We start from the raw sequence: 12,902 nt of genomic DNA, 5'->3' as shown, positions 1-12,902 counted from the left end.
CGTCTCGAGAGAATCCTTACCTGGGGCAAGCCAAAACCTTTTTCATTTCTACGTTGCCAATTAGGAGTTCATCCCAGGTATCCTAGGAGAAAAGGAAAAGTTATCTTTTGAATTAAGGCTTCACTAGTCTTTAAAGCAGTTTACTCTTTGGCTGGTACTAACTCTGCAGGTAGCAGAAAAGAGCAGTGCAAGAAGATGCCAAGCACAACCTCCCAAAAGGACTCAAAGGGAGGCAGCATGTTGGTGAGTCCAGGATCCACTTCTTGACTCACAGCCTCAGAAACCTGACTCTGTTGGCACAGCAAGAACAGACCTTCTCTGGGGCACGGTTTGCCATGAGAATCATAAATTAACTAGAAGGCCAATTTATTGACATATAATGAGAAACGCATAGCTTGCAAGACGAGCCCACTTTTTCCTTACAGCTAAGCCATAACAGAAGCCAGGTTAAAATCTGATGGTTCTTTGATGAGCTGGACATCACCCAAGGGAAGTCAGTTATAAGATTCACACATTCAACACTTTGCCTCCACATAGACGCAGCCTGCCTCGGGGTCCCGGCATTCCACAGCCGCTGGCCCCGCTCTGCCCTCCCACCCTTGAACAGCGGCACTGCCAACGTCTGCCTCAGAGCTTTAATCAACCCTCACAACTTAGAGGAGGGTACCATCATGATCTCCATCTTACACAAAGAGACGGAGGCCTAGAGAGATGGCAAAATTTGCTCAGGGTCACAGCAGCTAGGTTTGAAGACTTTTTGGATTCTGAAGGCAGGACTTTTAACCACCCAGCTTTTAACTACATCTGTATCTATCTATCTACACACACACATATACATACACATATATACACATATATGGAGGTTAAATAAATTACATTACAGATACATATATAGATGTCCCTCTGTATCCACGGGGGATTGGTTCCAAGAAGCCCCGCGGATACCAAAATCCGCGAATGCTCAAGTCCCTTACATAAAATGGCCTAATACAGTGAATACAGTCGGCCCTCCGTATCCGCGGGATAAGAAACTCGCGGATAAGGAGGGCCGGCTGTATACATACATATACATATTCATATATATACACACACATATATATGAGGACGGTACGTTACAGGCCTCTCTTGCTGATAGGGAAGCCATCTATGAAGTTTGAATTTCACGGGACAATCCTTTGCCCAGGCCTCAGGGGGAGAGGAGGGAGGCGTTGGGGATGGGGCCTCACTGCAGGTTCCATAAAGCAAAAACAGTATCTATAATCAGATGCAAAAAAGTGTCCCTTGAAAAACTGTTTCCTGCCCTCAACCCAAGTGCGGTTGTTGAAGACCACGGGTCTAAGGGATCTGGCGAGAAATCAGTCTCCCAGTGAGGAAATGAGGCATCTATTCCTCTCACCTGGTTGCTTCACACCTCCTTGGGGGCATGAGAGAGGACCACGTGTGTTTCTACAGGGTGCAAGGCAGAGCAAGCAGGAGGGACTAACACAACGTTTCCCCTCCCGCCGTTGGTGACCAGGCTCCAGTCATGCCCTGGTCCTCTATCCGGGGTACACTGACCCCCCAGGGTCTATGGGGGTGATTTAGCAAACACACGACGGGTACTCCAGTACCTAACTGGATCTTCCCAACTCAGATATCTCCCACAGGATATGACACAGCTACCAGACTGAGCTAAAGAGGTCTTTGTGGATGCCCTGGGTTCCCACCCATCATTTATGAAACTTTTCTGGGTGGAAACTTTCTGGTTGTTTCTGGTTCCAAACAACCAGTTGACGGATGAATTATGTAACCCTTGTAAGAGGCAAGGACACACCATGAAACCAATCGAATCTCTATTTCCGAGCCAGGACTTATAATCAGCACTGTTCGAACAGCAAAACTGCAAGACGACCATCGCGGGTGGCTCACCTCCCGGCGGAATGCGACCTCCCATAGGGTATGACCAGTCAGTCATGTGGCTCCTGTCCCAGGAAGGCGGGTGATGCGGAGGCCTGGAGGCGGCCAAAACGGCTGGACGCATTTGACCACACGAGGGCGCTGCGGCCACAGGCATGTGAGCCCATCAGTTCAGCGGAGGGCTGAACCCTGAGGTCTGCAAGCACCTTCCGTTCAATTTCTTTTTACAAGTGATGATGAATTTCATACCTCAAAGCCACATATCTGTGGAAATTCTGCCTCATGACTATGATAGAAAGCAGGTAAGTCTGAAAAGTTCAGTTAGGTTTCCTACCTTAACAAAACAGATTTAATCTGCTCTCACACTATTAGACAACTGCAGGACCCAGTTTAGAATAACAAATTGTCCGGATTCATACGAATTGTCTGAAGCCCCCCCATATGCCAGGTCTGATTACCTCCTAAAATATTAATCACTTGATATAATGATGTCACCCATCCTAATCTGATCATTGGCAGCATTTTGGTGTAAAGCATTATTTGCAGTAAAAAAAAAAAAAAAAAAAAAAAAAAAACCTAAATAATTAAGTTTAAATGTAATTATTAATTCAGTTATTAGAGGAAAATAATAATACGTTTTAAGTTATTGAAAAAATGAATTTAAATTAATAATGCATGAAATTAAAATTTCCATTACATTCTACTAGACACGCAAAATTCCAATGTCTTCCCTAAACACAAAAACAGCTCCCCCTGCTGGTGAGCGGGCTCTCTGCAGCCTGGCAAAATCCAGGATCCTATGACATTTACGTCAAGTGAAGGGATAAAGCCATGGAGTTTTTGAGGTGGAGGAAGAAAGGAAAGGAAGAGAGAAAGGCAAGGGGAAAAGGGAAAGAGCTATAGATAATGAGTTCAGCTCTGGAATAATCCCGAGAATTAAATGAATTTGCAGACATCTTGTAAACACTAAAGTAAGACTCGGTGGTTTCCCACCACAAGCAGCACCCAGAGAAAGACATAAAATAAGGGGTGGGGGGGGTTATTGTGGAACACACAGAACAGCACAGATGAGGTGTCTGCTTATTTAAGACCATCACTCGAGTCCATATAGGTCTTTGCCAAGTAAAAAATTCAATGTATGAAACTTAAATATCATGACCTGTACAGGAGAGTCTCCCTTTTCTCTCTCTCTCTCTCTGTAGTTATACACATATATTCATATGACTATACACACACACATACACATGGCTATATACATATATTTAGATAGAAGTCATAGATATACACAAAGAGAATATATATATATATTCCATCTTTTTTCTATATATATGTTATAGTCATATATACGGTTATATGCATGTATACATATGGCTATACGCATACACACACATATGGCTATATACATATATTTAGAGAGAGGAATTAGAGAGAGAGTATATATGTCTATATATTCCATCTTTATACAGTGGTGTGCCACATAACGATGTTTTGGTCAACAGTAGACTGCATATACAACAGTGGTCCCCTAAGATTAGTACCACATAGCCTAGATGTATAGTAGGCTATACCATCTAGGTTTGTGTAAGTGCACTCTATGGTGTTCCCACAATGACAAAATCGCCTAATAACACGTTTCGCAGAACACATGCATGACTGTATATATATATAGAGAGAGAGAGAGAGAGGGGTGGGGAGAGAGACACAGGAGAGCAACAGCTGAGGAAGGAGGCCAAGGTGGGCTCTTGAATGCCAACTAACCACAGAAGGGCAAGAAGACATCTGAGCACAAGATGGAAAGTCAGCAGGAGCCTGAGGGGTCTGCTGTTGCAACGGGCTATAACCGGACCTATCCTGAAGAGCACAGTCAGATCAGCAATCCTCATCAGAACGACAGCTACAGAGCCTTCGGGCACCAGTCCTCAGGCCCTGCTCTCTTACACCGCTCGAGCCCTTTCACCTCCTGAATCTCAATCTCTTTGCTCCTGAATTTCTAATTGCTATTCATAAGTTCATTATATTGTGTCATACATATAATTGTTAGAAGCAATTTTAAGCTATGTTGGGATAAACTGAGAGAATGAATATGTAAATAAACAAAATTCTTGTTTAGAAATCTTTAGCACTTTTTCTGATTTGGCATCAATGACCCTACCAGATTACAGTAAGCTCAGAAAGTCATCTACCAGAGACTGGCTATATACATACGGGATGTATATACAATGATCACTGTTTGGGCATTAGGAAGTGGGATGGGAATCTATATTTATTAACACTGAATAATGTTCAGATGTTGCTGAGTGCAAAAAGCACATCTCTATACAAACTACATGTAGGATGACGTCATTTATGTAAAAAAATCTGTATATATAGCTACGTGTACATGTTAATAGTAATATATTTAGAAGGCTCCTGAAGTTTAAACAATATTATTTGTTTTTTTATAATAAATTTTTATTTTCTTCGTTTTCCTTTTTTGCTTTATTTTTATAAGCAGTGTGATAACCCCAATAACACGTTTTAAAATTCCTTTTAGTCTAGAAAGTTTCTCAGATTCTTTCTGATACCAAATACATGGTGTCTTTTCCAACACCAATTCTGCAATTTTCTGCTGTCCAGCAATTTAAGTCAACACTAACTGCCCAAAAGTTGGCCCAGACCCCATGGGTTAAGGGTTTAGTCCCACAAGACTGCCCCCACTTCAGATGCCAATTGCAAGTCCCAGGTCTCCCATATTTCTGACCAACCAGCTATTAATCCAGGGTTCCCACGACCCCCTCCTCAGGTTCAATATTTTGCCAGAAAAGTTCACAGGACTCAGAATTTACGATTACCAGTTCATTAGAAAAGAGACAACTCAGGAACAGGCAAGTGGAAGAGATGCACAGGGCAGGGTATGGGGGAGGTTCCAGAGCTTCCATGCCCTCTCTGGGCACCCCACCCTCCCAGCACCTTGACGTGCTCACCAACTTGGGAGCTTTCCAAACCCCATCATTAGGGGTTCTTACGGGGGCTGCATTACTTGGGCATGACTGATGAAATCACTGGCCGTTTGTAACTAAACTCCAACTCCAGCCCCTGCCTCCTCCCTGGAGGTCCGGGGGTGGGGCTAAAAGCTCCAACCTTCTAACCATGGCTTAGTCTTTCTGGTGACCAACCTCCATCCTAAAGCCATCTACCCCCACCCTCCTGCCACTCACCTCATTAGCATAAACTCAGGAACGATTGAAGGGGGCTTGTTATTAATAACAACAAAAAAAGCTCCCATCACTCAGGAAATTCCAAGGGTTTTAGGTGCTGTGCCAGGAACTGGGGACAAAGACCAAACATACATTTCTCACTACACCATATGGTTAAACTATCTCAAACCAAAAATCGTTTTTCAAACGATTCCAAAATTCCAAATTCCAAAATTTAATCTCTCTCCCTATGAAGAAACCCCATGGCATTCTTCCTACAATTGGATCCCTACACACACACATATGCTGAGTGCTCCTTTCTCTGGGCTCCTGAGTGTGGTTACGTATCTCAGCTGTTAGCAGTACCACAACCTTCCAGCTGCTGAGGGCTCCACTCTGCTTCGTCCTGGGACCCTTGCAGGCAGACACAGTGAGTTCATTTCCATAATCTTAGCTTCTATCTCAGAGACTACAACCAGTCAGCTCTCAATAAACGTTTGTTGCCATCATGAATGTTCCAGAATCTTGCCCAGTGTATGAAGTTGCAGGAAATCAGTCTCCATAGCTGAAGTAAAACTCTACCTCACGGCTAAATTTCCTGCACAGACAGATGAACACAGGATGCCACACACTAAGCATTACCAACTTACACAAGACACGACTTTTCACTTACCAAATTAGTACAGATTGTAGGCATCAATGCTGGCAGGAGTACAAGAAAAAGGGCATGTTTCTATCTGGCTTGTGGGAATATAAATTGGTACAGGTTTCTGCAAAACAATCTGGCAATATACATGGAAAGCCTTTAAAATGCTGAGTTAGCATTTCCTAAGAATAACTTTAGAAATGTCGACAAAGACTGTTTACAAAGCTCTTCATTATTTATGTAAGGGAAAATAGCCCAAATGCCCAACGGTAAGGGAATGGCTAAGCAAGTTATTGCATAGTCTATGATGGACTAATATGGGACCATGAATACCATGCTAATGAAGAATTTGTAAAGAAAGAGACGTATTTGCCATATAACATTAAGTGAAAATGGTGAAATTCAGGACTATCCATGCAGCATCATAGCGACAATATTAGAAACACAACAAAATGTTATCATGGGCTACTTTTTGATGGCAGGATCGCAAGGGATTTTTATTCCTTCCTTTAAATTTTCTGTATTTTTCAAACTGTACACAGACGCTGTGTTACTTTAAAAAATTACTTTTATAATCAGAAAAAAATTAACTTTATCTGAAAAAGATTCTTGAATTGAATCATTAAAAAGCTTCCACATCTCTGCAGCTCTGCTTCCAGATTCCCTCGAGGCTTTCTCGTGCCCCCATGTTTGGACAACGCTGTGTAGAGAAGCAACGTACTTTATCCTTAAAGTGGAAGTTTCCTCCTGTTACACAGGGGCTGCTGTGTGTTCCTACAGAATCGCAGGAGTCACGTTTCTGTAAAGGTAAATGCATGATAAATGTGCCAGGAAGAACTGCTGTCTGGGGCACTTGGACCCGACAGTCCAGGGAGACGGGAAGGACAGAAGCCTAAGGCTTTCTGCAAAGCCAGCTTCCTTTCCCTGGAGGCCTCTACTCATAGGAACCCCAGTATCAGGCTACAAAAAGGGAACGAAGAGACCTGGAGATGTGGCTGTTTCTCTATCTCTGAAGTGTGTTCACTGAGTTGGATACTCTGTGGAGCTGATGTGGCTGAATGTGTCCCACCATATACCAGGCTCCCCTTGGGGAGGTTAGAGCTACGAAGATTCCAGCGCCTCATGGACATAAGAGATCCAAGCCTCCCCTGGGGTGGGGGGTTCAGCTCCCGACTGAGATGCTGAGGGGGTCCCACACCCACCAATGGCAGAGTCTGGGAGAGGCAGCCACCGAGCCCAATTCCCAAAGGCAGCAGCCTGGGCTGCTCTTCAGTCCCTTGGTCCAGGTGTGAATCACGGTCCTCCAGAGGACATCGAGAGAGAGGGATGGGTGTGGTGGGGTCCCGCAGACGACTCCTACCCACCTCCACTCTTCCATCTCGACTTCAACATCTATATCTGACGGGCTCGTTTCGAGGGTAGCTTTGAAAGCCAATGGCCACCCCTTACTTGTGATGTATAAACGTGTGTGTTCCTGTGATGGTATCTGCTCAAAGGGAATACCCATCGAAAGCTTTCATCTCCTCTTTGATCTGAAAAGTAACCTATTTAGAGGCGGGTAAGATATGATAAACACAATTCAATGGCCAAATCCCTGTTGGAACAGGGGCCGGCCCAGTGGCGCAAGCGGTTAAGTGCGTGCGCTCCGCTGCGGCGGCTGGGGGTTCGCAGGTTCGGATCCCGGGTGCGCCCCACCGCACTGCTCGTCAAGCCATACTATGCCGGCGTCCCATATAAAGTAGAGGAAGATGGACATGGATCTTAGCTCAGGGCCCATCTGCCTCAGCAAAAAAAAAAGAGGAGGATTGGCATCAGATGTTAACTCAGGGCTGATCTTCCTCACACACAAAAAAAAGTTGGAACATAGTGTGTGTGCAATATAAGTGTTTGTTAAGAAAAAAAAAAAGCCAACAAAGAGGTCACGTCAGAGAGGGGGTCTAAGAGACATTTGCGATCCAGTGCCTTTGTTGACCGCACACACACACACACACACAACACAGAGAGAAGAGGCAAAGGAAATTGTACAACTTTAGGACTGCAAAGAACTTTTAAAATCCTTCAAAACCTGCCAACTTAAAGATCAGAAAATGATGCTCAGAGAGTTGAGGGCAAGCTCACAAGGACAGAAGGACGGTTTGGCCCTCCTGGTCTTCAGGCACACGGGCAGCGCCTGCTGGTTATCACCTGGCTCCCAAGGAAAACCCCAAGCCAGAGGCTCCCACTGGCTCCCGCTAGAATCACCTGGGGAGCTTTACAAGCTCCTCTGCCCACCTGCACCTGGGACCCAGGATCAGGACTTCAAATCTCCCCCTGATGCAACGTGCAGCCAGCGTGGGAACTCAACCCAGGCAGATCTCAAAACACTCCCTCTTACTCTAACTCCACTTATCTTCCCGGCCATGGACCTCCCGGGGGTGTCTTATTTACTCAGTGGGTGCAGTGGTGGAAAAAGCTGTGGGGGGGGGGGTGCGGAATCCCAGAGAAGCATCCTCCTCACTTCTTCTTGACATGAAATGGGCTGACTGAAGCTCGCTAGGGTTCGGCTCCACATTCTTCATCTCCCTCTCTCCCAGCCCGTAAAAGTCTCTGTGGTAAATATTTCAAGTTACTTTTTCATTTGCTGAAAAGCAAATGTGTAAGCAGATCTCTTTAAGGAAGGTACTAATTCTGTCGGCAAATTCTTTAGAAACATGAATGCATTACTACTCCCTCTGCCCAGACTCTGTCCCCCACGTTTTCATCATTTTGGCTTTTCCAAATCAGGACCAACCTGTCCAAGGTCCTGGCTTAAGGCTCCTAACGAACTGCACAGGTCAGAAAAGCTCCCCGGACGAGAGCGTGGGACTCCTTATTTGAAAGGTGTGCCAGAAACGCCTACACCCCCGCAGTCCACCAGGCCTCTCCAGAGGCGTTCTCCAGGCCTCTTCTCGGTGCTTCTCATTCACTCAGGAAGGAAAATGACTTGTAGATGCTTTGAGCTTGCTTCCAGCAAAGTCAATAAATATGAAATTTGGTCTAGTCTTCACTCTGCCAAAGCTGATGCCTGCTCCTTCTCTCCATTTTTTATTGACATCAACTGTCTTTCTTCTTCCAGAAGCAGAGACCTCATCTCCCTGACCCCACAAGGAGTGGGGGCTCAGTGCAGTTCTGCTAAATGGTCTGGCAGTGGCTTGAAGAAGGGAGGATAGTGTAAAGGGCTTAAATTCATGGACTTCTGACAGCCAGCCAGAGCCCAAATCCTCACCTGGCCACACACTAGCTGTGTGACATTGGGCAAGTAACTCAACTTCTCTGAGTCTCAGTTTCCACAAGTGAAAGGAGGAGTGAAAACACTACTCGCCTCAGTGAGTATTAAACATTTTCCACCATGAAGCCAGGAAAAAAATTACATTTTATAATTACCAAAACTTGGAAGCAACCAAGATGTCCTTCAGTAGGTGAATAGATAAACGAACTGTGATACCTCCAGACAACGGAATATTGTTCAGCACTAAAAATGAATGAGCTATTAAGCCATGAAAAGACATGGAGAAATCTCAAATGCATATTGCTAACCGAAAGAAGCTAGTCTGAGAAGTCTACATACTGTATGATTCCAAATACATGACATTCTGGAAGAGGCAAAACTATGGCGACAATAAAAAGACCAGTGATTGTCGGAGGTAGGATGGGCAGAGATGAACAGGTGGAACACAGAGGATTTCTAGGGCAGCAAAAATACTCTGAATGATATTAGAATAATGGATATAAGTCATTATACATTTGTCCAAACCCATAGAATGTACAACACCAAGAGTGAACCATAATGTAAACTATGGACTATGGGTGATTATCATGTGTCAATGTAAGTTCATCTTTGCTAAAAAGTGTGCCCCTCTGGTGAGTGCTGTCACTAATGAGGGAGGCTTTGTATGTGTGGGGGCCGGGGGTATATGGGAAATCTCTATACCTTTCTCTAAATTTTATTATAAACCTATAACTTCTCTAAAAAAATAGTCTTTTTAAAAAACTACATATTACATTGTTTCCTAATACTCTCTCTCACACACACACCCCAGATATAACTTAAACAAAAGTTTTGCAAAACAATCTTAACCTTTCTACACGTAGTTTACTCTGATATCTTTTATTCTATTCAAGCCTTTTTTTTTTTTTTTAATGCTGGTCAGGACCCAGCTGATATTATGACCCAATGATGGGTTGTGACCTGTGGTCTGGAAAGCATAAGTAGGATTAAATGAGATAATGCACATAAAGGAGCTGACACAGAGTTTGCTACATAGTAAGCATTTGATAATTGTGAGCCATGATTGTTATTGTTAATTTTGTTATTGTTTTATATATTGTTATTATTATCATGGCTACTTCAGACACTCCTGAAGCCAGGCAAAGACTTCTTATCTGAGCATCCAAATGAAATCCTAACTCATCTCAACTCAGGTTTGGGACTGAAAAGTCTGGTAATGATGATTTGCAAAAATTTTGTTTTTGGGGGCTGGCCCGGTGGTGTAGTGGTTAAGTTTGAGTGCTCCACTTCGGCAGCCCAGAGTTCAGGGGTTCGGATCTCGGGCATGGACCTACACCACTCGTCAAGCCATGCTGTGGCAGTGTCCCACATACAAAATAGAGGGAGGTTGGCACAGATGTTAGTTCAGCAAAAATCTTCCTCAAGCAAAAAGAGGAAGATTGGCAACAGATGTTAGCTCAGGGCCAATCTTCCTCACCAAAGGAAAAAAACAATTTCTTTTTCAACAGCTGCAAAGGATAGTACTAGAGGACCCAATTCACACAGCCAGGGAGCAGGGGGGCTGGGATTCAAACCACAGCAGTCTGGCTTCAAAATCTACTGCCTCTCTAGAAGCTTCTCGGAGAAGCACTTCCCAAGTGACAGATAACACACTGAGGGTTTTCTGCAAGCTTCTCCACAGTTCTTTCATAATGTGGAGGGAGGAATGACACAAACAAGACATTCCAAGAAAACATCAAGTCCTGCCCACGAGGACAGCGAGCCAAGTTCGGGAAACACACTCCCCACAATGGTCAACTACAGAGATAAGAAGCATTGGTCAATTTTATTATTTTTAAACTTCATTGCTCTGCATTCCCAGAACTCAAACACACCACGATGGCCCAAGAGAAGCCGCCTTTGAAAACCTGCTTAATATTCTGTTATGTGGAAAAAGTACAAAGTCCTTCGGGTCACAGAGAAAATGTTGCACAATACATTCTCCTATTGCTCTACATTTTTGCAATCAATAATGGCCTAAACTTTTGCACCATGCTTAGGTTTGCTATTTTTCTTATCATTAGTTGGTCTATTAAATATTTATGTGCATTGTCATTTTACATTAATATTTAACAGAGTCCCACTAATCGAAAGTCATAGTTGTGTCACGGTGCCAGGTAGGCAGGTTAATGCATCAGGCCCCTAACTATTGGGTTTCCTAATTTAACGGAGAATAAATCAGTAACATTAACATCATTTTATAGTAAGGCTTTTTTATTTTTTATTTTATTTTTTTATTTTTTGTGAGGAAGATCAGCCCTGAGCTAACATCCATGCTAATCCTCCTCTTTTTGCTGAGGAAGACCAGCTCTGAGCTAACATCTATTGCCAGTCCTCCTCCTTTTTTTCCCCCAAAGCCCCAGTAGATAGTTGTATGTCATAGGTGCACATCCTTCTAGTTGCTGTATGTGGGACGCGGCCTCAGCATGGCCGGAGAAGCGGTGCGTGGGTGCGCGCCCGGGATCCGAACCCGGGCCGCCAGTAGCGGAGCGCACGCACTTAACCGCCAAGCCATGGGGCCGGCCCAGTAAGGATTTTTTTTAATGTGCATTACCAGAGGACTGTCCTAGAAAAATAAGAGTGTTCTACCTTACTATTTCCGTAAGCCCATCGCCATGCAGGAATAAAACAACAAATGGACTTGGCAGCACGAGGTCCCTTCACATTTTTTGACTAAAAACAAGACTCCACCCACTCAAATTACCTAAGAGAACACAACTGGCTTACATTAGCCTTAGGGTCAGTTTGGCAAGTTATAGGAGAGCAAAATTCTTTAGCCAAGACTGAGAGTATCTTTTCTCTTATTCCCCTGGTTCAGTATCTTAAACTAAAATTAATATCTTCAGTGGAGACAAATCAAGAAAAATTTTATTCCCTAAAAGAAAGTTTCTCAGAAAATCAGGGACCCGTTACAGGATTCCTGTGAAAGGATTTTTGCTTCATGGACTAATTTCTAATCTAATCTTTAGTAACATGCATTATTAACACTGAACCCTAACTCGGCATTTAACAAGCATCTAATGACTCCATACTTAGGAACTCTCTACTAGAAAGCACGGGAAAGTCGAACAGGGGAGAAACAGGCAGGTTTACTAGGAAGCTAACGAGGCTTGAGCCTCAGGCCCTTCCCTAGCACCGGCCCCCTTTGAGGCCCTGCACCTAATTCTGTCTTTATTAATTTCTTTTCTTAAAGAGGCCCCCCAAATTGTATAAACTTCAGGTCCTGTCAAATCTAGATTTATTCCTGGGGAGAAAAATCGAGTCTCTTCCCTCAAGGAGCTGATGGCCTGAGAGTGTCGGCACCCCTTCCTCTCCTACCCCTTCCGTGACCATCCACATCTCTCACCCCCCAAGCCAGTGCTTCTTTCGGAGGCGTTTGCACGACTGAGCTGGGAGGGTGCTGCCAACGCGGCGTCAGAGGCCTTATCACGATTCCGATGTCGGTTTTAGGTGAGGCCTGCTAATCTGCAGCTTTTCAAAAAGACCCTATGGTGTTTCCGCCTCAGGTTTCCCTACCTCTCGATACACATTCCAGAGAGTTGCCAGAGGAATATCGTGCCTGGCACACTGTGGGCATTCAGTAATATTTGTTGGATGAATGCAAATCATAATTATTTCCTTGTTCAAAATCATTACCAGCTCCTCAACATCCACAATATAAAATCCAAACTCCTTGGCATGGTGGCCTCCAGCCAGCTCGGGGTACAGCCTCCTCCTGTCACTTTGCCCCCAGTGTGATTCTGAAATGCCCCTAGGCACCCCTTCATGTCATGGCTTCTTTTAAGCCTTCCAACTGGCTGCCTCCTTTACCAACAATGACTCTCACTCACCCTCGCCAACAGATACAGCATGCACACCTACACACATACACAGCATGGCTTCTGGGTAGGATGATCTG

General features: G+C 44.3%; 1 protein-coding gene across 2 annotated transcripts in view; it reads right to left on the bottom strand.

Annotated features, from left to right (window-relative positions):
* The window catches only part of MTARC2 (mitochondrial amidoxime reducing component 2), a 37,787-nt gene that overhangs the window by 8,718 nt on the left and 16,167 nt on the right, over nucleotides 1-12,902 (bottom strand). For both annotated transcript variants that reach the window (XM_087424368.1, XM_087424369.1), the window contains exon 5: nucleotides 21-82. In XM_087424368.1, the coding sequence (XP_087280494.1) occupies nucleotides 21-82 (62 nt within the window). The remainder of the gene's footprint in view (nucleotides 1-20; nucleotides 83-12,902) is intronic.

This window comes from Ceratotherium simum, chromosome 36, assembly GCF_057802395.1.
Source record: "Ceratotherium simum simum isolate JZ-2026a chromosome 36, ASM5780239v1, whole genome shotgun sequence".
Classification (NCBI taxonomy): Eukaryota; Metazoa; Chordata; class Mammalia; order Perissodactyla; family Rhinocerotidae; genus Ceratotherium; species Ceratotherium simum.
This window is presented reverse-complemented; position numbering and strand designations above follow the sequence as displayed.